The 27431-nt window shown below is 39.5% G+C and overlaps 1 protein-coding gene across 5 annotated transcripts in view; it reads left to right on the forward strand.

Moving 5' to 3' along the window:
- Window positions 1-27431, forward strand: part of TPRG1 (tumor protein p63 regulated 1) — a 215739-nt gene that overhangs the window by 180265 nt on the left and 8043 nt on the right. For all 5 annotated transcript variants that reach the window (XM_040481075.1, XM_040481078.1, XM_040481076.1 and 2 more), the window contains one exon: window positions 21136-21289. In XM_040481075.1, coding sequence (XP_040337009.1) covers window positions 21136-21289 — 154 coding nt within the window. The remainder of the gene's footprint in view (window positions 1-21135; window positions 21290-27431) is intronic.

Genomic DNA, 27431 nt, shown 5'->3' on the forward strand with positions numbered 1-27431 from the left:
TTTATCACCCAGTGCTATAATCATGGAAATGAGCATTTTGATTTTTAATAGAAAGCTTATATCAAAAACAGCAAGAGAAGAGAGAATGTATATGTGTGTGTACACATTCAAAGTTTAGCCAAAAAAATAAAATTCTCAAAATTTTTTGAATTTAGACCAATAAGGTAACTGCTTCACTTTTTTTTTTTTTTGTTAATGAATAATATATTGTCTGTAACCAGCAGATGCTGCTATTTGTGAAAAACTGATACAGCAAAGTTTATATATTCTGTTTAGTTCTTTCTGGAATCTACAGTGAGATTGCAGTGCAAAGTAAGAGCAAGCTCCAGAGGTCAATATATATTGCAGGAGGAAATGGCTCATATAGCATATAGCACCAGTATAAAAAGTTTTATACTACTCACTGTTTACTTTTGGGGTGATGCACTTATTTTTATAAAGGGCAAGCCCAATCAATCCCATGCTCCTAAGTCCCTAGTAACTGAAACACAGAATCAACTTTTTTTTAAGTTTATTTAGTTTTAGTAATCTCTACACCTCATGTGGGGCTTGAACTCCTAACCCCAAGACCAAGAGTCCTGTGCTCTTCTGACTGAGCCAGCCAGGTACCCACAGAGTCAGCTTTTTAACGGACCCTGTGGCTTCTGTATTCCATCTCTTGTTTCTTGTGCCAACCTTGGACTTCTCCAATGTCCCCTTCATTGTTTTTCTCTTCCCACCTCAGCCTGGTTGGGGGCCTTCTTAGGTCTAACCCTAGGCAGAGGAAATCATTTGGAGCCAAATTGCACTTTGAAAACTCTTAAAGAGGCTTCATGTTCATATAGGAGGCAATTCACCTTCTGCAAGGGCAGCTTGCCGCAGGGAAGAAAGGAATTACTCAGCTGTTGCTACATGTATCCTCAAGCCACTGATTGGGCACCTAATATTTTGAATTTGGAAAATGACCAGCTTCAGATGGTCTTGCAAAAACGTCCAGCTTATTATGAGGTGGCTGAGTTTATGGGTGCTTGTATCTGTGTGTGAGTAGGTTTTTTTTTTCTTTTCCGATTCCAAGCATTTATGGAAAAGTCTCTCCTGTGTCACTCACTAATGTTCAGGGGGAGTTTAAGACTGAAAATAGGCTGAAAATAGCTGATTGAAACTTTAACAAGTCTGGGGGCCCAGTGGTGGGAAGCACTCCACACCTGCATTTCTTCCCCTTGGCTGTCTCCACCTGTATGCCCCACAGGCATCTCAAACTCAACACATCATCTTCCCTATCTCATGCTTCCCCAACAAACCCACTTCTCTTCTGTAGGCCTTTATTTATGAAGATGGCCTTATTATCGTCCCAATTATCCAGGTTTCACAAATCAGTCATCTCTGACTCTTTCTTATTTTCCTCCAAATCTAACCAGGTTGTCAAATTCTGTCAAGTCTATCTTTGCCACAGTTCTCAAACCTAACCCCTTCCATTTCTACTGTCATGATGTTACTTTGGGTCTTTATTACCTCTCATTTCGATGATTAGGGTGGTTTCGAGTGCACTTTAATGGGGTGGTTAAGAGCCTGGACTCTCCAGACTTGTGCTGGTTTAGTTGAGGTTCAGGCACTTGCTGACTATATTCTCTTCAGAATGTCTCTTACATTCTCTTTCCTTTGGTTTCTTTATCTGTAAAATGGAGAGGATGATAGTTTGCACTTCATAGGATTATGAAGATTAGTTGAGACTATATATCTTAAGTGTCTGATACAGCACTAAATAAATATTGAGTACTATGAGGTTATTAGATCTTCCTGCCTCCAGTGTCCACCAGTCCTCACATTCATCCAATTTAACACTATGGGATTATCTTCTTAAAGTATCACTTTGATCAATTCATCTCTGTGCTCAAAATTCCACTAGTGATGCCCCCTTATCTCCTTATGCTTCACAAACTGGTATCCAGAAAATCTCAAGTAATGGAGTTGTGCTAGGACCTTTGAGAGGCCACAGCCTTATCTACCTAAAGTCCAAACTGTGTCCAGTGTTAAGTGGCTGGGATTTTAAAATATTTTTTATTAAAGTCAATCCATATAAATGAAATACAGTAGGAAACATAGTTATATCATGGTAAGGATAAAGCAAGAATTTGCAAATGAATTTGGTCTTTAAAGCAAGTGGCCTTGGCCCTACAGTGGTAGTAGGAATATTCCACTGGCAGAGTATGAGAAGAAGTAACAAACAGCTTCATATCTTGGCTTATAAGACTTTTGCAATAAGGTCCCAACCTACTTTTCTAGCCTGTCCATTTCTAGATTTGCTTTATATAATTCAGAACCTCATCAAATCAGACATATGAGTGTTTGCCATATGTGTCCCTTCATTCTACTGCCAGTGAATGAATTCACATGGTTTCTTCCTCTTGAATTGCTTTAAAACATCCAACCACTGCCCCTCTCGTGCATACTGTGTGTACTTTCCTTTGCTCTAAATTCATCCATATTTGAAGTGCAAGTCTTCCTGATGATGAATTAATAGAGCTGATGAAGTAAAGAGAAGTGTTCAAGATGAAACTTTCTTCCATGGTGTACCCTAACACAGAAAGCTGTCTTCAGCCCTGTTAGGGATCAGTAAAATGGATATTGTTTGTCATCAACAAAATCAGAAATTCAGGGGGAGCATTTATCAGAGAACCATTGGATCTCTTTGGAAGGAACAAGATTTTGTTAAGGAGAAATCTCTGAATGGTTCCAGGGCAGAGAGGCTTGGCTCTGTTTGATGGTAAACTGTCGTACATGAAGAAGAGGCTTGGGATGAGGCCATTCTGGAGAACTTCTGCAGATATCTTTTAAGTTACATAGGCCAAAATTAAAGTAAATTCCCTCTCAAAATAGGGATCTTAGGTACTGACTTTGGGTTATTTAAGAGCTAACTGAATGGGGAAGCTTTCTGTGACTACGTGCCTGAATACAGAGACAGTGGCAGTTTAGTTAAAAACAAAAACAAAAACAAAAACAAAACCTAGGCAGACCAAGTTCTAGACCAAATCTGACCTCTGCAAATTTTGTGAACTTGGCAAATTGACTTTCTGGGTCATAATTTCATCATATAACAAAATAGAAACTAATAAGGATATATGAATCAAATGAGGTTATCGGTTTATATGTAAAAACACTTTGTAAATTTTAATGGAGCTACCTTATCTGTGAAACAGAGATAATATGTCTCCATGTTGGGTTATTCTGAGCATTAAATGAGAAAGCCATGCAAATCACTTACAAAATGTTGAAAATAGAATGTCAAAGGGAATAATTATTAGCCATCATTATCATCATCGTCATCATTATTACTGTTTGTATTCTACGCCTTTGAAAATGTATGATTTTTCTTATGGTAGCATTTTGATTATGGTTTTGCCACTAATTTATGGTTTAGGGTTATAAAGGGATAGTATCATGATTTCCTTTACCCCTTGGCGAAATCTTTATTTCAGAAGTTGGGTCCTTAATTATTAGACATTTTGGCAATTAACTTTCATTTGCATAGTGCTTTGTTTATTTCAAAGTGCTTTCATAAATATTTATGTCATTAACTCCTGACAACAATCATGATAATTAAGGAGAGTAAGAGTGATAAACACCCTTGGGAAATGGACAGACTGAAGCTGGGGGCATTGTTTTTTGTCCATGGTCACATAACAAGCTTATGGGAAATACAGTGAACCCCTCTGGCTGCTGTTTCAGCGATCTCCCAGAGCTCTGGCCAGACCTGTGCTTATCCATGGCTGCCATTTTAGGTGAGCTTCTAGGGGACAGGTACTAACAATACAGATGCCTTCTAATTCTCCGGACACCAGTGGCATTCAAGCATGGAGTAGGACTTGATGACTACTTCTCCCACTCAACTTTTTAAAAACTTGAAAATATTTTTCCTTTTTTTTCTTGATGATCCTGAAGATGACAAGAAGTTGTAATTTGTTTGAAAGCTTTTGCAGCATTGGTGTAGGAGCTCCAGAAAGGGAGTTAAAACTTTCGCAGTTGCAGGATTTACAACAGAATATTAAGAGTGATTATCTCTGGGTGGTGAGATTAAATGTAATTTTCCTAATTTTTTTCTTTTTTTCTTTTTTTTTTTTTGCTTATCCATACTTGCTACCTGTTTTTTTTCTCCCCATTAAATTTTATGTAAAAATAGCAATTAAATTAGGTTGGCAACAGTGCCACACTTTGGAACTAGTAGGTTTCCTTGACTTGCTACCTGGGTAATCTTGGAAAACCTACTTCACCTCCTTGTTTCTCAATTTCTCTTCTATGAAGGAAGATTCACCTCCCTGTTTCTCAGTTTCTATGAGATAAGAATAATGACAATCATAACAATACACGACTCACAGGGTCGTGGAGGGATTAAAAATAACATAATGTAAGGATCTTGGCATGTGATTGGTGATCAGTTCATGTATGTCTACCACCACCTGTATCTCTCCTTCCCTCCTCTTCAAACTTATAATAGTTACAGGCTAGGAAAAGAATTTAAGTGGTAACCCTAAATTCTATATGGAATTAAACATACTCTTTTGCAAAAACAGCCAAGCGACAGCTTTAGGGTGGTGGATTATCCTAAGTCTTCATTCTTTCCCACACGTCCTTTGGTAATGGGCTCTTGCCAGACATGGCAGTTAAATGCCACATGGCAATGAGCAAAGAAACCTGGCCAGATTATCATGGAAGGGAAATCAGGGAGCATCGTTTGTAAAGACATCCTTAACTGTGAGGAAACAGATGAGAGCAACCTGTACTGTGTGGAGTATTCGGCTGCCTTCCAGACGGGCCAGAATTCAGGGATCTCGGGCCCCGTGTCTCACTTGTATTGGCCCTTGTTCAGATCACTGTGCCTAATAAGAACCTGCAGCCTCCATTTCAGAGCTTTGGCTTGGCTTAGGCAGCTCTCTAATTGGTTTATTTCATTCATTAGGAATTTCTTTTCTTTAAAGTTGGCGACTTGAAGCCAGATTGTGAGGAGAGATTCCATGCCACCCCTATCTGTTTTGTTATTCCCCGGGTTATAAATGAGGTGATGTGGGGGTTCCTCTGACAATGACCTTAGCTTAGCTCCCAATTTCCAAAGAGTTGGAGGCCTGGTCTGTTTGGACAGGAGGACCTCACCTTGCACCTCCACCTTCCCAAACTGGGAAGGGCTGTGGTGGCAACATGCCTGCGGGGGAGGGGGGGCAGCCACTTTCTTCTTTCCTGCCGCACTTAACACCGCGGGCTTCCTGATCAGGGGTGTGGATGAGTAAAGAGCTCTTTCACCCCTGGAGAGGGTTTGGCAGAGTTTCTGGAAAGTGGGGAAAGATGTGGCAGGAAAGGGAGCAAAGAAACGTCAAGAATGGCATTGCTACACCACAGACTCTTCAAATTCAGCTGGCCCAGGAGTGAACCTCTCTCCCTTTCATACCTGTAGTGACTGCTCTGGGCAAGGGCATCGCTGTCTGCTCACTTACTCGGGATGCAAACCTCAGGGTCATAGAATGGTTGTGAAAAGGGTACACTGAACAGTTTTTCAAGGATATTTTCAACCGGACCTCCAGATTCTGTTATCTTTAACCTTGAATTCTACCTCATTCTCCTCTGTATTCTCCTTGGCACTGCCCTGCTCCAGGTCTCATGATGTCTCCACATTGAGGCTCCTAACTGGTCTCCTTTACATTATACCCTCCAAAGTCATTCTACCCCTCAAGTTCTGACCATTTAATCTTTATAAATCAAAGTCATGGTCAAGTTCCTATCTCTCCCCCTATTAGAAGCTTTCTTGGGGCACCCGGGTGGCTCAATCAGTTGAACATTTGAGTCTTGATTTTGGCTCAGGTCATGATCTCATGGTTCATGAGTTTGAGCCCCACGTCAAGTTCTGCACTGATAGCACAGAGCCTGCTTGGGATTTTCTCTCTCTCCCCATCTGGCCCTCCCCTGCTTGTGTCCTCTCTCTCTCTCAAAATAAATAAATATATTTTTTAAAGCTTTCCTCAGCCTGCAGTTGCTTACAGGATAATGTCTTACAGGATAAAGATGAACTCCTCTGCTGAGTTTTCACTGTCTTCTATTAACTCCAATCTATCTGTCCAACCCCTTGGTTAACTTCTCGAGTACAGTAGGTTTAAGTTACCTTGGAACATTCAACAGTCTCTGTACATGCTTTTACAGTTTCTCAGAATACTATATAAAGTTCTCAGAATAAGAGATAACTGGGTGCATAAAACAATGTGAATGTCTCCTTATAAGTTTACCTTTCCCACCAGATGGTTCTGTCCATGGGGGACTGATTAGTGATTTTTGAAGACTGGAGTTTAAGTTTACGGAGAATGATAAAAGTGAAGATTTGGGATCCAGTGTTCAGACACTGTGTTACCTCTCCAGTGATATGTAAGATCCTATAGGTGGGAAGAAAGAGAAAAAGTAAAGGAAAAGAAAAAAGCTATTTCTTGGAACCGATTCTAAATTATGTAACAGCCGGATTGAAAGCATAATGTCACGATATAATATTGTAAAATTTGTGTTTGGGCCCACTTGGCTTCTTAGGTGTAGGAGAATGAGCAAAGGCAGAGTGGAATGATAAACTAACATTGCTGAGATGCTCTGTATCCTGCAAGATTTTTGTGAAGAGTCTGGCTGGAAAAAACATACTACCAGCCACTTCCTTCCTCTTCGGAGAGACGGAGAGTGGCCTGTGTACCGTAGGAGGGAGTACATAGGGCTTGAGGTCAAACAAGCCAAAGAGAATATCTCACTACTTTTAGGTAGGCTTTTTGAATAGTCTGAGTTGCAATTTTTTCAGAAATACAGACAATAATATCTGTTCTGTAAGATGGCCATAAGATGTGCAGATGAGGAGTATAAAGGATCTGATTGATAAACAGCAGCTAGGTTTCTTATTGTACCATACCAAGACTTAACCAGAGAGAGCCTACTGTGTGCAAATTATGTGCTTCTCTACTATATCCCTAATTGCTCAACACATACACAGGTGGTGGTGAGAAAATTTCTCTCTCATTCTAGAGCAGGAAGGAACTGGTTAAAGACTTTAAGCTCACAGACAACACTCAGTAGTTACCTGGACTAGGATAAGAAGTAGAAAAACTCCAATACTTCCCCACATTTCATGCCTTTGCATTATGTCCTTCTATTTGGAACATCCTTCCTCTGCGTCCTTGGGGCTAGAACTGACGAGCTGTCAGCACAGAGCTTGATGTGGGGCTGCAACTCATGAACTGTGAGATCGTGACCTGAGCCAAAGTCAGATGCTCAACCAGCTGAGCCACCCAGGTGCCCCATTCTCCGGGTCTTTGAATATTCACTTCTTATTATCTTTGCATGTTCTTATTGCCACCTCTTTCAGGATTCACTGATCCTCAAGTCAGTTGTGAAAACTTCCTGTCTGTAATGATAGCTTCTCTTTTCATGGTTTTCTCCTTTCTTAGGACAATTATGTCCTTTCTAGTAGACTTTGAGCAACATGCATGCAAAGGAATCTCCTTGTTTATCGTCGATGAATGCTGCCTGGGGCAGTGTTTTGAGCATAGTTTCACTGAGTACACATTTATTGAATGAATAACATTGCGCTAAGGTAAATTTCAATACTTTACATCTTTAGAATGATATTGTCTTTGTGGCTTTAAACCAGAATTCCTTTTTGTTTATATTCAATAAGGGTAATAAACTCTATGGGGCATCACTCAAATTGCAAAAAAAAAAAAAAAAAAGTCTGCTCTCTTTGACCTTTAAATTATTATGAAGAAGCTGCTTTAGTATTCTGAGACTCGTTTCTTCTCAGCTCTCTGAAGAAATATGTGGGGATATGGTAGAAGAAGGCTGTCATACTCAAAAGCATCTTTGGGGAATTGTTTGTGCATTCAAATTTTAATTTCAAAGATCAGAATTTCCCAAGGGTGCATGCTGCTGTAGTATGATGCATGATGCAAGATTAATTAAAGACCATGCTCAGATTTTGTCTTTGTGGCTCTTACAGCCATTTGGATAGTGCTTATAATGCAAAAAGAATTAACTTTGCCAGATATTGAAATGTCCTATCACTTCCTAATTATGTTGTGGAAAGATGATTTATTCAGCTTCATTTTTAAACATTTTTTTTCTTCATTTTTTAAACACTTAAGCCATTTCTTAAGCTTTGGCCAAGGTAGGCTATCTCTGTCTCTCTCTTTCTCTCTCTCTCTCTCCATCCATCTGTCCATCAATTTCTTTATTATCTATTTGGGCTCTACCTCCCTTAATTCTAAAATAGGAATTCTAATTCTAAAATGGAAATACATTTTATGATGAGCTGGTGATTTAATGCCTGTCCTACCAGGATATAACACATTAAATTCCTTTTGCTTTTGCCTTGAGCATTTAGCCTAAATAAGTCATCGGGAGGATTTGTTTGTTCTGCCTTTTAGTTTCTGATCAAAAGCTTCCTTATGAAAGATCAGGTGCCAAAGGTGGAAATTAACTATGAGCTGTATTTTCCATGTCTACTTTCTCCAACGTCAGTTTAAAAAATCAACTCTTCACAATGTATTTTAGCAGCAGCAGGTGTGAAAAAGACTTAGAAATTAGAAACTGTATTTGATGGTGAACTCCAGGTGAGTCAGCAGTGTGGTAAGTTACCCGCACACCTAATGTTGTTGTTGGCTACATTCACTGATGTACAGCTTCTGGAAGGAAGGAAGGGGTTGTCATGGTATATTCCACAGTGACTGGGTCACTATTGGTGTATTGTCTTCCTTTCTTGGCTACATACTTTAATTACGACATTGAAAAACTGCAACATATTCAGGAGAGGGTGACCTGGCTGGTCAGGGAATTTTTACTTTGTCAGATGGTCAAATGAGGAATGGCTGAAGCAACTAGGTGTCTGTTGTTGTTGTTTCTCTCTGTCTCTGTCTCTGTCTCTCTCTCCTGAGCAGGAGAGAGAGCAAACAGAGAGAGAATCTTAAGCAGACTTCATACTCAGTGTGGAGCCGGACTCAGGGCTTGATCCCATGACCCTGGGATTCCATGACCCTATGGTCTGAGCTGAAATCAAGGGTCTGACACTCAACCAACTGGTCACTCCCCCCACCCTCCCCAGGTACCCCATTAGTCTGTTTCTTAATGAAAAATAATTTTTGGAGAACTTTTATGTTGTAATTCCATTATATGATAGGAAAACTATCTTAATTGCAGGCTTTGGATTTTGCCTTTAACCATAGATCATTGACAGAACCCTCTTCTCTTAGATTCTTGCCTTGCAATGAAATAAAAACCACTAGGCCTTCCCCTAGTGAATCATGACTCCTGCCTTAGTCCAACACCATAGACAGCCCTCTTTTGATCCTTATCTAGCTCTGACCATTCCCACAGGCTAAGGAGCCCCCAGGAACATGGGGATATGCCTACCCACAGCATGTGCCCCTCCCCACTGAGCTACTTGTTACTGGGACCAGTGACATCAAGATCACCTGGGAGCTTGTTACAAGTACAGAATCCAGAACCTTAGAAACTACCCCACCAACTGAATCAGAATCTGTGTTTTAACAGAGTCCCCAAGTGATTCAAGCCACATTGAAGTTTGCCAAGCATTGTTCGAGGACATGCTCTGGGTACCTGAGACCCTAGAATTCCTGGCCTAAATGGCCCTGCATTTGCTTCCAGGGCCTGTCCTTCCCAGGGCATGCCCTGCTGCCAGTGGACATATACTTAAGCCTGAAGGGTGACCGAGAGTGACCATTTAGGAAGTCGGTCTGGGGTGGAACTTAGAGATATGGTCTGGTTGTTCTCACTCATGTATGCAAAGCTGCCACATTGAGGGACTAGATGCCAGGATTGAAAAATAAGAGCAGGGATCCCAGGTCTCTATCTGTATTGTTGCTCTGGGCCTGGGTGGAAAAGTAAAGCTCTGTGGTAGAAGTAAATCTTAAGTGAAAACAAAGTCATAAAACACGAAGCTCATATGTATGCAAAGTAATACAACTGCAACATGAAGATTAAGCACACACACACACACACACACACACACACACACACACACACACCCCTAGCTCCTGTATCCCAAAGCAAGTATATGTGGTGGAATGTAGGTAAATCAGTTCTATTTCATGAAATGTCTGGAATTAACTTTGTACATAGCTTATTATGTTATCCCATGTTCCTTCTTTGTCCCTCTTTCTCACCCCACCCCCAAGTGTATGATTTGGCAGTTTTTGGTGGATGCAAAAGGAACTAGCAAGAGTGGAAGAGAATTCAGAATTTTTTTGTCTTCTGATTTACTTTTCAGAGCTCTGCAAAAAGCGTGCTCGAAGCCTCTGATGAGAGGTGCCATGCACACTGCATCCAGCCCTATGATAGTTCTGCTGAGTAGGTATCTGTATCTTCATTGCAAAAGAGAAAACAGACTATGAGGGGCGATGTGCTTTCCCTGAGGCACCTAGTAAATGAAGGCCCTACATTCAAACCCAGGTGCATCCTCTAAAGTCCATGACTTGTTTATTTTATCAAAGTACCTCATAAATCATATGGGCATTTTTGTTGTCTGAATGTGACCTGTTACGGAGCATAATCACTTTGGGCAGGGATGGAGGGGGGCACCACTGAACACACAGTTCTTGCTGAACTGTTTGAATGGCTCATGTTGACCGTAACCAAGAGAGAAAGTGATGCTGATTGTGGACTATGTCTGTGTATGGAAGTTAGAGATTCATATATTTAAAATTTTTTTAATGTTTATTTTTGAGAGAGAGAGAGAGAGAGAGAGAGAGAGAGAGAGAGAGAGAGACGGCATGAATGGGGGAGGGGCAGAGAGAGAGAGGGAGACACAGAATCCAAAGGAGGCTCCAGGCTCTGAGCTGTCAGCACAAAGCCCGATGTGGGGCTCGAACTCACAAACCGCGAGAACATGACCTGACCTGAAGTCATATGCTTAACCGACTGAGCCACTCAGGCGCCCCTGGACATTTTTCGTTTATTGCCTACATAACCTACTATATGGAATACCACAAATAAACTTCCCCATGAAATGTTTCCTTAAGCATAAAGGGGAAAATAAATAAGTATATCACACATAATCTCTTGAAATTTGTTCCATTTCAAATTCTTCCAAAGTGGAGAAAGCAAACTGTTTGCCACCTCGAGGAGCAGGATCAAGGGGAAGTGTTAGGGAGAAGATTCGAGTTTCTTTTGTCAGTCAGAGCTCTCTGTGCCTGTTGCCTTTCTGGGAAGCCAGCCCCGGCTATTTCCCAAAGGCCCCTGAGAGCTGGGCCACAAATCTGTGGAAACTGGTCTCTCTAGTTGTCTGTGTATTTATTATAGACAATCTACTCTCGATCTCCCTTGAGAGAAAAATGTTTTTCTTAGAAGCCTTTTTTTTTTTTTAACTTAGCTACTCTGTGCCTGTTGAAACTTGGTTTTTTGGGGTGCTCAAAAGTAACTTCCTTTTAAGAGAGAAGACCAAAACTTACACAAACCCGAGGCTAAGGCGATTTGCCAAATATCCCAATTTATAATAGAGGGAGTTTCCTCAGAATTGCTTCCTTTATAATGTGGCGTTTTCCTTGGTAGCTTTGCAAGAGTTGCCCTCCCTTCTCTATACATGGAAGCCTCTTGGCATGGAAGGGCCTCGGTATGGACCTGGCCTGCCAGCCTCTGCGACACGGTGCTTTCAGGGCACAATTGTAGACACCCTGCCACCAAAGGTACAGCCCCTTCTTGTCCTGGGCATTTCTCTGAAATATGCCATTTTACATACACCTCCCTTAAACAAACAGAAAACAATTTAAGGGCTCAGTTTTAAGTGGTACAATTCAGAAATGTAGGTTAATGAAAGACAAAAGCAGCAGCCTGATCAATCTGGTCGGAGGGAATATTTTCTGTTTGATGTATACTTTTTACAGTACAGACCGTGGGTTTACTTATTTAAAAAAATGAACATTACTGTAAGATCTCATGGGAGGAACATACATGATGTAGGCATGGACCCCATTCTTGGACAGCTCACAGTTCATTTGATGATATGAGACAAATATACAGGATAATTTCATTTTGGGAAAATGATCACAAATGCTGTGAGCTCAGCTAGTTGAATTGTTTGGATGGCTCATTGAGGACTTGTGGCTTTGAGTTTTGGAAATGAGTGCTGGAGCTGTAGTGCAAAAGCCTTGAATGACAGGCTGGGCAAGTGTTTCTGGATTTTAAAAGTAACAGGAAGCCCTTTTAGTTTTCTGAACTCTTTGAATCAGCATGGTGGTGAAAGGTAGAAGGTAGATTATTTCAGGTGAGGAGAAACTACAAATAAAAATGTAAGCTCTATAATGATTGTCTTTACTCAGGCTCACAAGGGGAACACACAGCTGGTCGGTGTAAATGTTTGTTTTTGTCTCTGCCCTGTACATCCACAGGGTTCCATGGAATTATGGGGGGCTGTGGAACCAGAGAGACCTGAATGTGAACCCTAGTTCTACCACTTACTACTTGATGGCTTTAGACCTCTCTGTGAAACAGAGATAATAAGCCAAACTTGTGAGTTAGTGTAAGGACTGAAATGTAGAGGTCTCAGCCTACTGCTGCTACTAATTATTCTGGGCTCTGGTTGTGATGGATGGCAACATCTTAAATATGTAGTTCTTCATTTCCATGTAAAAATAATACATGCTCATTCCAGAAAGTAAGAAGCTTAAAAGAAGGAAAATAATCCTGTGGTGGCAACAATGTTAATATTCTAGTGTGTTTCTTTCCATCCATTTTCTGGAAAGGAACAGGCTTACTGTTGTCCTTCTTGAGACCACTCCTGATTTGCTTCGCTGTTTACAAGAGGAAGAACACAAGCTAGACCAGAGAGGTCCTCACTGCCTTTCTCTTCTATCACTATACACACAGTCCTGCTTCACACCTTTACTCTGAGTACTTCTAGGAATACGCAGACCCTACCAGCTATGTCACTGAATGTCCTCTATGTCAGTCCACGCTCTGACCTCCTAAACGTGTTCTGAATGAATGAAGCCTTCTTTGGTTCAACCTTCAGCTCTAAGGGGTTGTTCCTGCCTCTGAGTCCTCATTACAATTTTATCTAGAGCATTTTCTCCAGACTCTACTGAGAAATACTAGCAGGGATTTGCTGATGATGTTGCTACTCAGAGTGATTGTTATGTATTGTGAGAGTTATATTCTAAACAGTTTGAAGGAGAAATCAGAATTTAAGACTCCATGTACAGAATATGACAGTGCTAGCCTTGCAGAGTATGAACTTAAGGATGGCAAAATTTTATGTCCTCTCCATTGGTGGATAGGTGATGGTCATTATTGATTCTGGGATCTGATTTATTTCATTCTAACAGATAATAGAACTCCAAATGGACTTTCTCAAACATGAGCCATTTAGATGCCCATCTAAAAGTTATTCACCATCAACCTTATTGGATTAACTGTCCACTTAAATGTCATCTGTGACACCAGAGCTTTTGCTATAAATTTCCCTTACAGGAAAGGGCAGGGGAAAGAGTATTGTTTTGTTTAATTATTTGTCCATGACTCCCAAAGTAAGGCATCCTGGGTTCCCTGTCAATAGAAGTTTAGAAACAGCAAATTAGAAGACGAGCTGCTAGAGTCAGGAATGTTGATAGCAGAAAAAATGACAGCCTGACAAAGAGGGAAGAGACAGCCAGTATATGAACTAAAAAACTTGGCAGTTAAGGGTCTTTTAGAGCTTGGGTAAATAGCCTTACTCTTCATGTACAACCGTTGGCTTTCATATAGGATAGGAAAATATTAGGATTGAGTGTTAATCTAGGTAACTTTTTAGACTTCATTGTTAATTTTAGTAAAATTAGGGCATCAAGGACATAAAATATAAATTATTAGTAATATACCCCTTTTAGGTCTTAAAATTTGGTTTGTGATGACTTTTATTTTTTTAATGTTTATTTTTGAGAGAGCGAGAGAGTGAGCGCACACGCATAAGCAGGGGAGGGGGCAGAGAGAGAGAGGGAGACACAGAATCTGAAGAAGCCTCCAGGCTCTGAGCTATCTGCACAGAGCTGGACATGGGGCTCGATCTGATGAACTGTGAGATCATGACCTGAGCTGAAGTTGGATGCTTAACAGAGTGAGCCACCCAGGCACCCCTGGGATGACTTTTATTAAGCTAAAAAGGAATTCATTATTTTTAATATAATTTGTTTGAAAAATTAAGTATGTAAGTTTTAGAATGATTTCTATCCACAGGTGCCTGGGTGGCTCAGTTGGCTGTGTGTCCAGCTTCAGCTCGGGTCATGGTTTTGCAGTTCACAAGTTCGAGACCCGCATCCAGCTCTCTGCTGTCATCATGGAGTAGCAGAGAGCCTGCTTGAGATCCTCTGTCCCCTTCTCTCTCTGCCCCTTCCCTGCTTGCACTGTCTCTCAAAAATAAATAAATGTTAAAAAATAGAATGATTTCTATCCAAATAATCCATTCATACCAGTTCTAGAAAATAAAATATCTTTGTATGTTATTTTACACACACACACACACACACACACACTGTGAGTCCCAGAATCTTAGGTTGTACCTTTGGTTTGGACCTTAGTCTTCTTCACCTCAGCCCTGAACATGGCCCACCTCTCGGACAAACACATTTATGTTCCCAAGCAAATTGGGGTTCCTGGGTGGCTCAGTTGGTTAAGCATCTGGTTTCAGCTCAGGTCATGATCTCACAGTTTGTGAGTTCGAGCCCTGCGTTGGGCTTTGGGCTGACAGCTCAGAACCTGCAGGCTGCTTCAGATTCTGTGTCTCCTTCTCTCTCTGCCCCTTCCCTGCTCACGCTCTGTCTCTCTATCTCAAAAATAAATAAACATTAAAAAAAAAAGTTTTCCAACCAAAGAAACATTTCTTTTAAGGACTTTCATCCTGGGAGATTCCATAGCCTTTTTCTGTAGTCCTTTTTATAAGTATTCATCCTACTTTCTCTGGGTTCTGCTTTTGGTTTAATTCTAGGTCTTTTATACTGTAATTTAAAATCCTTTCTTCTTCTAGGAAAAGAAAGATGGGGTCTCAGCAGCCATTTGAGAATTTCTCCATCACTCATTTATCCTTTGGCTTTTTGTCCAACTGGTATAATACAAATTATTTTGGTTCTTTTTTTTCAGCATAGATATTAATTTATTGGGGGAAGGAAAGGAGATTAAAGATGACCTAATTCAACTACCTGGTTTTGTATATGGTTCTCTGGATCCCAGAGCGAAGAAATGGTTCAAATTATCCAGCAAGTTAGTGGTAGATTTACCCTTTGGACCCAGGCCTCCTACCTGTCATCCAAGGTTTTTACTACTGTACCACATTGCCCCAGAATTTTCTCTTTAGGGACAATGCTGCTCTGTTTTACTTTATCACTTACTTCTTCCTCAAGTAATGAAACCCACAGAATTTCTTGGTTACTTATGCCAGTAAATGGTTAATCTCACTGAGCCCAAGGCCCTGGAAACTTCTGGGAGGGAGCCAGGTGAGCAAAGAGAGCAGATAAAGGCACCACCTGCCTATGGGTTAGAACAGCCTGGGGACACAGAGAGAATGTAAACACATTCTGCAAATCTTATTGTCTGACACTGTGCCAGCGTCTTTTGGGTTCTTGTCATGGAAAATATTTCGTCTGAGGTCATTCAATAAGCAGAAAGGAGCATTGAATACCCTCCAGGGTGCCAACTCAGTCCCCCCCCCCCCCTTTTGTCCAGATTAAATAAGCAAGGGACTAACATTTCATGGTTCTAGAAGGCCCGCCTTTCAACAATACAGGCTGTAAGGTAGAGAGAAAGGAGACATTAAGAAAATATATTGTGTTGTTCTGAACAGCTCTCTCCCCCTGGCGGCCTGCCCTCCTCCCCCCGCGTGGCCTCCCTCTGTTTGCTCACCCATACTTACAAGCACACGCCCTGAGTTTAGAGCAAGAGTTAATGTCTGTGCTTCCTCATAAATCTCGGTTTGATGCCTCGAGCTATGTTTTTAATTCTGTGGTGGAACTTTGAGATTTGAGATGAGTAGAAAGGAGGGGCAGCTGGTGGAGGTAATAATGGAAGCTGCCATTTCTCCTTCTGGAGACTTGCATCCTCATTCATGTCTCCTATCAGGTGGTTTAAAGCCTTAGCTCAGCATCTTTGAGGGCCAGGATGGGAGACAAGTGGGAAGTCATGAGAAAGAATACCTATGTTGTGCTATGGCTGTGTTGTGCTATGCAGAAGGTTGCACGGCTTCCCTCTGAAGGAAGTAGAATGTGTGGAATGAGCAAATTAACCAAAACTGGTGACCGGTTGGCATAATTATCTGGTTCAGCTGAAAATGACTTCAAGGAGAGGTGTATTTCCTGTCAAAAATAATGTATTGTCTTCCTTAACTTGTTATTGAAGAAAGTTTTTCCTCCATTCAGTTTGGAGCTCCTCTTTTTGGTGTTGCTCAAACATTTATTTTTCATGATTGATCCTTTGGTCCTTGGATGATAGTTTCTTCTGTATAAACCTCATTTCTTCAAGATGCCTTTGCTTTTTGTGGCGTAGAAGGCAAATCTGTTTGGCTGCTATGATGGTTTAAAGTAGTAATTGCTTAAGTTTCCACCCTGGCAACAACCATATTTGACTCAAATTCTGAGTCTGAGTCACTGAGTAGAACCCATAATTAACAAGACTAAGGGAAGAACTCTGATCTTTGAAAATTCTGGTCTTTGGTTTATATATCTATAAAATGAAGGAATTGGAACCACATCTCTTAAAGGGCTTTCCAACTCAAGACAGTCTAGGATCCTAAAAATCTCCAGCTGTTGTAAACCCTCTTCTTCCACCAAGTTCTTAGGAGTCCTTATGGAGAATCTCCTTTACTTCTAGAACTTTCTAGGAGGTTTTTTGATTTAGCAGAAGTGAAGGGTACATTGATCTTCTTGCTTCTATTACTGTGGGAATGGAGGTCAGAACAAACTGGTTTCCTTGAGGGGAGAAAAATGTGAACAAAATAAATTGTAATAGGTAAACTTCTAATTCTATACTGAGGCTTGAGGTTTTCTATTTGTACCTGTTGGAGGTGTGCGAAAGAGATGATAGTAAAATAGGCCGAGAGATGATCAGCCCATGGGCTTCCAGAATTCAGAGACTGAGTCTTATTCATTTCTCTACCTGTGACAACACACTGCACAGAGAATATGTTGATTAAATACTGGAATTGAAGATAAACATCTTAGGACTGTTTCAGGGAATCACCTGTGAGGTGATTTAAAAGATTGTTCTTAACCTATTAGAAAACTTTTACAGAGCTATGCTGATTCAGTCTGAAGAAAAAAGAGCTGTAGGGGTGTTTTAAGCTAAATGAAAGTCTCTCTGATGGATTTAAATAGGAAATTATATACACCGAAACATGATAAAGCAGAAGCCAAACACAAAAGTTTTCTGAGACTCAGAATCAGGCGGGGGAGGAGGGATCAATAGGTGAAGAAAACTGTAGAAGATTCCAACACCTTCTCTGTGCTAGGTATTTGCTTTTCTTGTTTTGTCTATGCAGGACTTATGGTATTTTTCCTCCCCTTTGTAATTCTGTTCTTCCAGTGGTTTGTTGACTTGGTGATCTGATTAAGCCTGGTGATATTCTTTATCTTATTTCCTGTTAGCTTCATTTATTTCTACCAAAGAAGTCGAAAAAACTGTTGTCATAGTTAAAAAAAATTAAAAATATAAAGTTTCTATCAGGACAAGTAAGCATTATAATGCACACTAGGAACTCAACATTTGATAGTTGCTACTATGCCTTACAGCATACAAAACACTTGCTCATCCATTATCTTTTTCCTCGTGAAATGGGTATTACCCAAAGATCAGAAAGGTGCTGTGAAATGCCCAAAGCCAAGGTTTCCACTCAGTATGATTTGGAGAAGAAAGCTACCAAATTGTCCTTTGCTTAATAATTTGGTGTTGGCATTATTTACCTAGGACTGTACCCCCACTTTGATTAACTTGACCATAGTGCTTAGCGAGAAAGATCAGTCTTCTTACCCTGATGACCTAACTTTTTTGTAAATTCCCTCTTCACTTCCAGGGCTACCTTATTTTCCTACAATCTCATAATTGATAATATCAAGCTTATATAAAAATCTACAGTTCCTTTTGAGACTGAGATTTCATTTCTGACCTTTAGCTAAGATCTCTAGATGGGCTTTTTGCCCACAGATGATGATGGTCTTCTTAGGGCAACTCTTTCAACTCTGTGTCGATTGGAAGTAAGGCTGTGTTGTGGAATAGCAGGACCATAACTTGGAATGTACTTTGTAGTGAGAGTCCAGAATGGTGAAAAGACCCCTAAATGAAGTCTTGGGAGACCAAGGCTCTCACCAGCTCACCTCTGTGTGTAGTGAGGCTTTGGGAAAACCCTATTCCTTCTGTGTGCCAGTTTTCTCATCTCCAGAAAGACAGCACTGGGCTTTAGGTTCCAGGAGCCCTTCTAGCTCTCACGTTCTATAGTTTATAAACATTAAAATGTTATTCCATCATATGGTGGCCGATTTGTGCTTTTACATGTTTGCGAAGGATCACAATAGGTGCTAAAGTTCCCTAGGAGTGATGGGACAATGCTTGGTATAGTCTTTGCAGCAGAAGGTGTGGTCAGGGGGCTAATTTGATGCCTCTAAACTACAAAAGCCATAACCAGAGGCTTCTTTTATATACTGTATGTCCTTGACTGAATGCATGTTAGTAGTGTCATGACCACAGCCATCTATGTCATTTACACAGTTACCGAGGTCCTGAGATGTCACATGGAGACATGTTAAAGAACATGTGGTGAAATGGATTCAGAAAATGAAAGGAGCTTGTCCATAGTGCCACAGCATTAAGTGTCAGAAGCAAGACTCTAATGCAAGACTATCTGACATCCTATTTTTTTGCATTTTTCACTTCACTGTTACCTCCCACAACATCTTGCATGGTGAGCATAAGTAACTAATGAAGCAGTCCTGGTCATAAAGGCACCTGTGTTCCCCACAATTGTCCTAATGACACTGGATGGAAGAGGAGATGGTAGGTTTTCATAAACCTATGGTACTAAGGTCTTTGCCGAGAATACCTTTTTACCTTTGGAGAGACTTTTTAGTTGTAGATTTATCTTCTTAGGTATCACCATTGGAGCTCAGGAGAGAAAGTTGGCTGAACTTGTATATTCAGAAGTATGCTACATCTCTGAGAAATGTCATTGCCATGCTCAAATTGACTGGTTATTTAGAAATAGGGTCCCTCTTGAATTTCATGGTTAAACTTCATTTGAGGCTTCCCTAAGGTAAAATAATATAAAGTGTACTTCTTAGAGAAGCTATCTTGGCAGATTTTCATCGCCTTTGGATAAAAGCAAAATTGCACCCAGCACATAAATTGACATATGAAGCAGTAAATGATTCCATTGTGCAAGTTGTCTTAATGGACTAAAGCCAGAATGTTCCATTAACCAGCATGCATAGAATAGTAATTGAGCTTAGAGTTTATTACCAGGCCAGGAAAAGAGAGAGAGAAAGAAAGAAAGAAAGAAAGAAAGAAAGAGAGAGAGAGAGAGACAGAGACCGAGAGAAAGAGAGAGAGAGAGAAAGAAAGAAGGAAAGAGAAAGAAAGAGAAAGAAAAAGAAAGAAAGGAAGGAAGGAAGAAAGAAAAAGAGAGAAAAGGAGGGAGGGAGAGAGAAAGAGAAGAAAGAAAGGAAAGAAAGAAAGAAAAAAGGAAGAAAGAAAAAAAGAAAGAAAAGAAAGAAAGAAAGAAAAAGAAAAAAAGAAGAAATGAAACAGAAGGAACATATTGGGGGGATGATAAATGTCAGAATAACAGCTGGTAAGGTGAGAGGTTAGAAAGAGAACTTTAGAGGTATATACAATATGTTTCTTTTCCACTTTTTCTTTGTGGGTAGAGGATTAAGTACAAAAAAGGGTGGGTGTCAGCTTTCAAACATAATGATAAAAAATCTGAGAACAGAGCAGTAGAATGTGCCAGGTTCTTTTCGTACTTTCATTTTAGAAGAAGAATCTCAGAGATCAGCCAACCGGGAAGAGGGGTGGCATATGCATATGTGTGAGATTGTGTTTATACACATCTCTACTTGGATAAACACACAGAAGCCACAATAGCATTCCCAAAGGAATTCCTTAATACAGGAAGTAACAGCTTTATGCAGGCACCACAATTAAGCTCTGGGTTTTCATTCTAGATCCCAGGATTTAATTTCTAGAAGAAATGAGAGCTCTGTGATGTTCCATGGGGCTGTTTAGAATTACAGGCAACTTAGTTTTAAAGCTCATTGAATGCAAAGCACCTGAGCTTGGCTTAACCTCCAGGGATCTCTTTGCATTCAGAGATGTCTAAAACCACAAACCATAAATTCTGATGGGCACATGTAAAAGAAGAGACCACAGGAATTACAATTTTGTTATTCAATGTGGCCACACTCTACTGCCACGACTTTCCTCCCATCATTCCCAAGCTTCCTCTTGCTTTGCACTTGGATTTACCAGATATCCAGGCCTGGGCTATACCCGATAGTGTGGGAAAAGGCAGACACAATTTATTTACGAGCTATGGTATGTATGTTGCTGCAATTTAGCTGGATAGAATGTGTACAGATAATAGAGAACCATGAGATATGAAAGCTGTGGTCACAGGCATTTTTCTGAATTGGTCATTATCGCTCTTAAGGATCATCTATACACTACTATTCTTGAAGTCCCAGATCTTTTCTTGTGTTAACTGCTTTGTGGAAAATGAAGGTGCTGTCATTTCTCTTCTCCTTGAAACTGCCTGCCACCTTGACACATCCACTTCCTGACCCACCACCTTGACTCTTCCCTTTCCCTTTTTCTTCCAACCCTTACCGTCAGAATATTGGCATGAGAGCAATATCCATGTTTCCATCCCTGGCCCCAGTCCTCAGCACCAGAGTCACATTTCCACGTAGACATTTCCACATAGGATTCTCAATGACACCTTGAACTCATCATGTTTGAAACCAAATGTATCCTTTTATTCTTACCTCCTGAGTTTCTGGAACAATCAGTTAGTAGGCAAGTCACTCAGCATCATTATAAATCTGACTGAGACACCACGTGTTTCCCATCCTTTTCTTTTTGTTTTAATCTAGTGCACATGGCTAATCTAAGGAAACTTGTTTCTTGTAGGAGACAAGGAGAAGGCCTTAGGATCTACTGGGGGAGTCTGGAACAGCAGTCCCTCTTATCTCGCTGGAACCCATGGTCCACTGAGGTGCCTTATGCGACCTTCACTGAGCATCCTGTGAAGTACACCAGTGAGAAGTTCCTCGAAATTTGTAAGGTAGGCAGTTTGAGCCTCATTAGACTAGCTTTGATGGTGAAGCTGTCTGCTTCTAAAATATGTACTACTCAAAAAAAAAAAAAAAAAGAAAAGTTAAGATACAGCCTGGGTTTATACAGATACAAATTTTAAAAGGTTTATAGGAATTTTTAAATAAACAGTGGAGCTGTTTTATATATAAAAATACATATAATATTTATGTTAATCATATTGTGATGTTCCCACCTTGCTAATTTCTTATAAAAAATTATAGTGTAATATTATTTAAAAATGGCAATACTTGTGTCTGTTTTTTGCCATACGTATAAATTTCTGTATGGGTACTTATAATTTTCTGTATGTAATTAAATTCTAATTATTTCATTCAAAAGAATGAGTGTGGGTGGGATAGCGTGAAATATGAAGTCAGATATGGCTCTTGGTTATGTTTATTACTTTTCTTTCTGGGGCCTTGGTAGTCTTATCTCTAAAATGGACATAATGAACACTGCCCTTCCTCCTAAATTCATTGGACCATTGTAAGGTTAAATCGAATATTGTGAATGTAAATGGTCCATAAACAGTACAGCAATTAAGAGTATTTTTATGTCTTTCAATCTCATCTCTCCAAATAGATTTTATCAGTGGCAGGGAAAGTCCTTCTACTATTTTTTTTTTTTTTTTTTTTTTCATCTCCCCTAGGGAAACATAGGCAGTGCTAGGATACTAGGTAGGCAGGCAGTGCTAGGATACTAGGTAGGCAGGAAGTAAAATGGAGCTGTAAATGCAGAGAAAGATTTAACTTTATATTTTCAACACATATACACACAGGAGTGTGTGTATAGGCCTAGAAATCCTTGCCTTCTCTGTCCTTGCTATGTTTACCTTTATATGCTGTCATTTACTTCCAAATATCATAATTCTCTGTTTCTTGTAAATTCAAAAGATAACAATTTATACCTAAAATCTTTCTGTGGTTGGATGGCGTGCATTGCAGTGGCTGCATGATTTTAAACACACTATTCATGCAAATATGTATATGTATAAAAATATTTTTAATTGGTAAGTCTCCTATTTTAAAAATGATTTGAGGCAAAATGTGATTAGAAGATAAATGGAGTCTTAATTTCACCTAATGTATACTTGAAGTTGGCTTAAATCCCTTCTGCTATCAGATAGGACAGTGGTCTTCTCAAGATTTATGTAAACATCCTCAGGGGCTTATGGTCTCAAGGTTTACTTACCTCTGGCTCCAGGCTATTGTAGGCACTAAATTAGTTCATTGTATGGATCGATCTTGTGATAGCCCAGTTTTATAATGCTGCAGCCCAGGGTCCTACTTCAGCCCCTAGCCTGACTCTACCACCCAAAAGCAACAAAAGAGAACAAAATGAAAATCACTGACAATAATACAACACTTACACAAAGGCATTGATGTGAGAGTAGACTCCATGAGGCCTTTGGGGAGATGGAATGAGAATTTTTTAAATCATGATAATGGGCCCAAATTTCACATGGAATATCAGCTCTCTGTTTGTAAAAGACCCTATTAATAATAATGCATTATTAATGCATTGCTTTATAATCCTCTCTCTGCTCCTCTGGATCCTGTCGTGCTCCTCCCCAAATATTTTGTCTCCCTCCCCTCCTCCTCCTCCTCCTCCTCCTCCTCTTCTCCCTCCTCCTCCTTCTTCACAGTTCAGAGTATTTTATCTGTTTGTGTTTTTTTTTTTTCCTTTCAGACACCTGGTAATAGAACTCAAAATGCTTGACAATGTATTTTTTCTAAAACCATTTCCCTCCTCTAAAGGAAGTCTTGTTTTTGCCATTAAAATAACATATATTTTTGCATTAATAGTAATTGTATCATATTGTAAGGTAAAATAAATACCAAGTGACTTGGTTATTACACCCATCACTTCCTGAGCCAAGTCCCCTCTTCCTTATACTTGATGCATTAAGTACTTATTCCCTGAGTGTCCTTGGCTAGAAGATATTCAGGGTAAGGGATTAAAGAACAAATTCTATTAGCTACAGAGAAATGACACTGCATTACTCTTAATTCTTGATGGTACTTTGTTTTATTCTGATACATATAAATACAACCAAATAAATTTATTTATTTATTTATTTTTATTATTATTATTCTTTTTACATTTATTTATTTTTGAGAGACAGAGAGAGACAGTGTGAGCAGGGGAGGGGTAGAGAGAAAAGGAGACACAGAATCCGAAGCAGGGTCCAGGCTCTGAGCTGTCAGCACAGAGCCCAACACGGGGCTCGAAACCACAAACTGTGAGATCATGACCTGGGCAGAAATTGGATGCTTAACCGACTGAGCTACCCAGGTGCCCCAATACAATCAAATAATTTTAAAAGGAAGATAAGAAATAAAATGTTGAAAGGAGGATAGAATCATTATTCCCCCAAAACCATGACTGTGGTTAATAGAACATAGAATTAATTAATGTAGAAAGGTAAAAGGAAAACTCAGTGTTTATACTGCTCTTGTTGGATGGGAGTAAGAATATCGTGTGTGTGTGTGTGTGTGTGTGTGTGTGTGTGTGTGTGTGTGTCACAACAAGTGTGGATGTGAGCATAATGAATGCTTGTTGCGTTGGTTAGTGATTTTAAGTCAATAAAACTGTTTTGTGGATCTGTTAAGTATATTTCCTTCATGGCTTTTCTCCTTAAACTATTTTTCCAAAGCTTTCCCCCCCCCCCCCCCGGCAACAGTCTGGCCAAACTATTTGGCCAAATAGTTTGCCAAACTATTTCTTATTAAAGGCCACCCCAAGTCCCAACTCTTTCTGAAAACAAGTGATCTCCATCTGTGATGTGAGATGATGAGTACTCTGATCCAGTTCTTTGAGTCTTAATTTCTCTTTTGTTTGGTTTTATGTCACAATATTATTTGTCTTTATGGTATTTTCCAAAATTGGCTTTGATTAATACTCAGTTATATTAATGTAAAAGAATAAAGAAGAAAGACAATTCTGTGGATATAGAATTCCTTTTATATGGGTATTTTGGCATAACATAAGATTTTAAAAGGATGATATAAAACTAGTTTTTCCATTTCCCTTATAAATGAAATGGGAAAAAAAGTAGAAAATATGGGGAAAATGCATAACTAAATCAAATACCTGAAGCAATTTAATTCAATTTAGCAAATCTATTATGGTATAGAAAAATAAATCCTGTAGAGCTGTGTTACACATAGTCAAAATTTCCAAATTATTTACAATCTGATGCCATAACTTATTTTAAAAAATACACTTAAAAATCCAAATTTATTCTTACTCAGAGTCTTTTCTTATAAAGCACCTGGAATCTCTTTATTCAACAAATATCTTCTGACACCTACAAAGTAGAGGTTTATTGTTCAGGATACAAACATAAATGAGATAAAATTTATGTCTTTGTGGAAGGCACTGTTGAATAGAGGAATAGATAAAAATGCAAAGATTTTACAATGAGCACTAAATTGACTAAATCAGAAGTTAAATCCAATGAAGAGATGTGGAGGCACATGAAGGTACAAGGAGTGTTCTTAGACACAGAGTAATTTATTGTAGCTGGAGTTTAATCTTGCATATTCCCCTTAATGATCATAATGACTCAAATAATAGGTATAAGGGCTTAAGGACAGTAGGAATGGAGAGAAGATAAAGATATGTTGAGATACTCAAGGTACAGGATTAATGGGAGCAGGTAATTTACAGGATATAGTAGGTGGAGGAGAAAAAGATGTTGAAGATGGTGTGGTTTCTGGCTTGGGAAGATGGTGACTCCATTAATTTGAATGGGGAAAACTGAAAGAAGAATAGGTTTGGACATGTTGGTTTGACATGCCCATGGAACGTGAGATTGGGTTAGTTGTCAGGCAGTTAGAAATTTAGGTCTGAAGCTCAGGAGAGAAAGCTGAGCTGCTGATAGAGGTTTCAGACCATACACCTTTGGATCAAAGCTGAGTCATGGGATTGGTTGGTCAGGCACGTACCATAGGAAAGAGTATTAATAAACACATTAATTGCATTCAAATTCAAATTCATATTATCTTCAAGTCTCCTAAAGTAATCTAAAAATTACTATCAAATTTATGCAATACAGTGTCAAAATACATTATTTTTTCCTTTTATTCTTCTCACTAACTCTATAGCACTTCACATCTGGCAAATATGATGGTCAAATGGCCTCTTTCCAGACATTCTTGCTTATCTCTCAGCCTCACCAACCTATTCCAATCTGTGTATGCATATACTTTGCATTACTCATATAAAACAGTTGTGAGAATAGGAAATAATCATTTTTTGGCATTGACTTTCTTGTTACAAGACATAAAAATAATCTCATGTAATATTATGTAATCAGACTATATTTATTGATTACAGTTTACATGTTTTCATGCAATTCAACTAACAAAAACCCTGTGAGGTCAAGATAGCTATCTCTGTTTTTAAAATGAGGGTACTTAGAGTGATTAAGTGAATTGACTAAGGTATTAAAATAAACTAGCTCCCTTTCCACACCCAAATAATTTGTAAATAATCAGGAAAATAGACATGAGCTTGAAGAAATTCTGTGTGTGTGTGTATGTGTGTGTGTGTATTCATTGATGTGATATGTAATGTGATATATTTCTGACAAAACTTGATTATCCTCAATTGTTTCACATACTTTTTATGTATAATTTGTAGTCTCATCTCCCCTGTTTTAACCATTTTCTTGCTGGGTTCTTAGGATGTGTGGAGAGTCTTGCTGGAAGGGACTAATGACTGAGCCCAGAGCTGGTAAATAACAGTGAATGGTCATGAATGCTTTATAACCAAACCAAAAGGATCTACAGACCAATCCTTTTTACTCTTTTCTGGCATATTTACCCTTCTTTTCAAGGGAATTATGAAAGTGAGCCAACGTGTTAGCAATTAAATGTAACTTTCGTTTCCCTTCACATCATTTTGACAAATACTCATTGAATACCCACCTAGCTACATGCTGAGCAACGTGCTAGTAAACTGGGATACTGAGAAGAATAAAACAGATTTTGCCCTCCAGACACTTATAGAGTACAGGGAGAAGGTAAAAAAAAAAAAGTAATTAACAAATTATAATTTAATATGCTAAGACTGTTAATAGAGTGGGATTCACAAGGTTCTATGGGAGCCCAGAAGAGGGAACAAGAAAGTCCAAAAGCTAACAGGTATAATGATATCTGAAGTGAAACTCAAAGTATGAGTGATTTAAGCATCAAAGGAGGTGGGGGAAATACATTTTAAATAAAAGAAAGATGATTGGAACCTGCAAATTACAAAAGTACATGAAATGTTCTTGAATAAAGAATAATTCATTTTAGCTAGAATTCAAAGCATGTGTATGTACGCATATGTGTTGGCAGGGGAGAGTTGGGGAATGGAATAGGAAGAGGGTGCGGATTAGGATATATAGGAACCTCTCTTGGAGGAAAGAAGTTTCTGCCTCATCCTCCTTTTTCTCTCTACATACCTGAACATACCACAGTCAAGGTGTCTCCATAAAGATAATTCCAGGTAAAATATGTCAGGATGATATAAACATTCTATCCAGCTGTGTGACTTTTCAAGTGGTTTCCGGTACTGGGTATTGGATGGATTTATTCTTTATCTCCGCATGCTTCATTTCCTATAGAGGAACACTGAAACCTATAGCCTGAAGGTTTGGAAAACCTGCTCAGCTGAGGAATGCACGCCTGCAGGCATGAAACCTGGTCTCTTTACCCAGTGTAAACAGGAAGCAAGTTATGGTTGTAATAAGGAAAACTGAGACTCTGGGCAGTGAACTGCTGGCAGACAGCACCTGAAGTAAACCAGGAGTGCAGTCACTCAGGTGGTAAATACTTGCTGTAAAGTCCAGAAGAACGTTCAGCACTCCCCCCTACCTCCAACGAACCCACCCACCCACCCACACACACCGCTATACTTTACCCTAACCAGCACACAGCTCCTATGTAATCAGAGTTGTTAAAACTTGACCCTCTGTTTTTGAGACTGGAATAAAAGAAGGAGCCAGGGGTGGGTGTATAAAAGCTTTTAGAGAAAAGTATGTGGCTGGTGGCATTCATATCAGATGACACCGCGTTCCTGTCACACAGACTGAGTTCAGGTGCTTGAAATGCTCAAGAGCC

This window comes from Herpailurus yagouaroundi, unplaced genomic scaffold, assembly GCF_014898765.1.
Source record: "Herpailurus yagouaroundi ecotype Mexico unplaced genomic scaffold, PumYag 159, whole genome shotgun sequence".
Taxonomy (NCBI): Eukaryota; Metazoa; Chordata; class Mammalia; order Carnivora; family Felidae; genus Herpailurus; species Herpailurus yagouaroundi.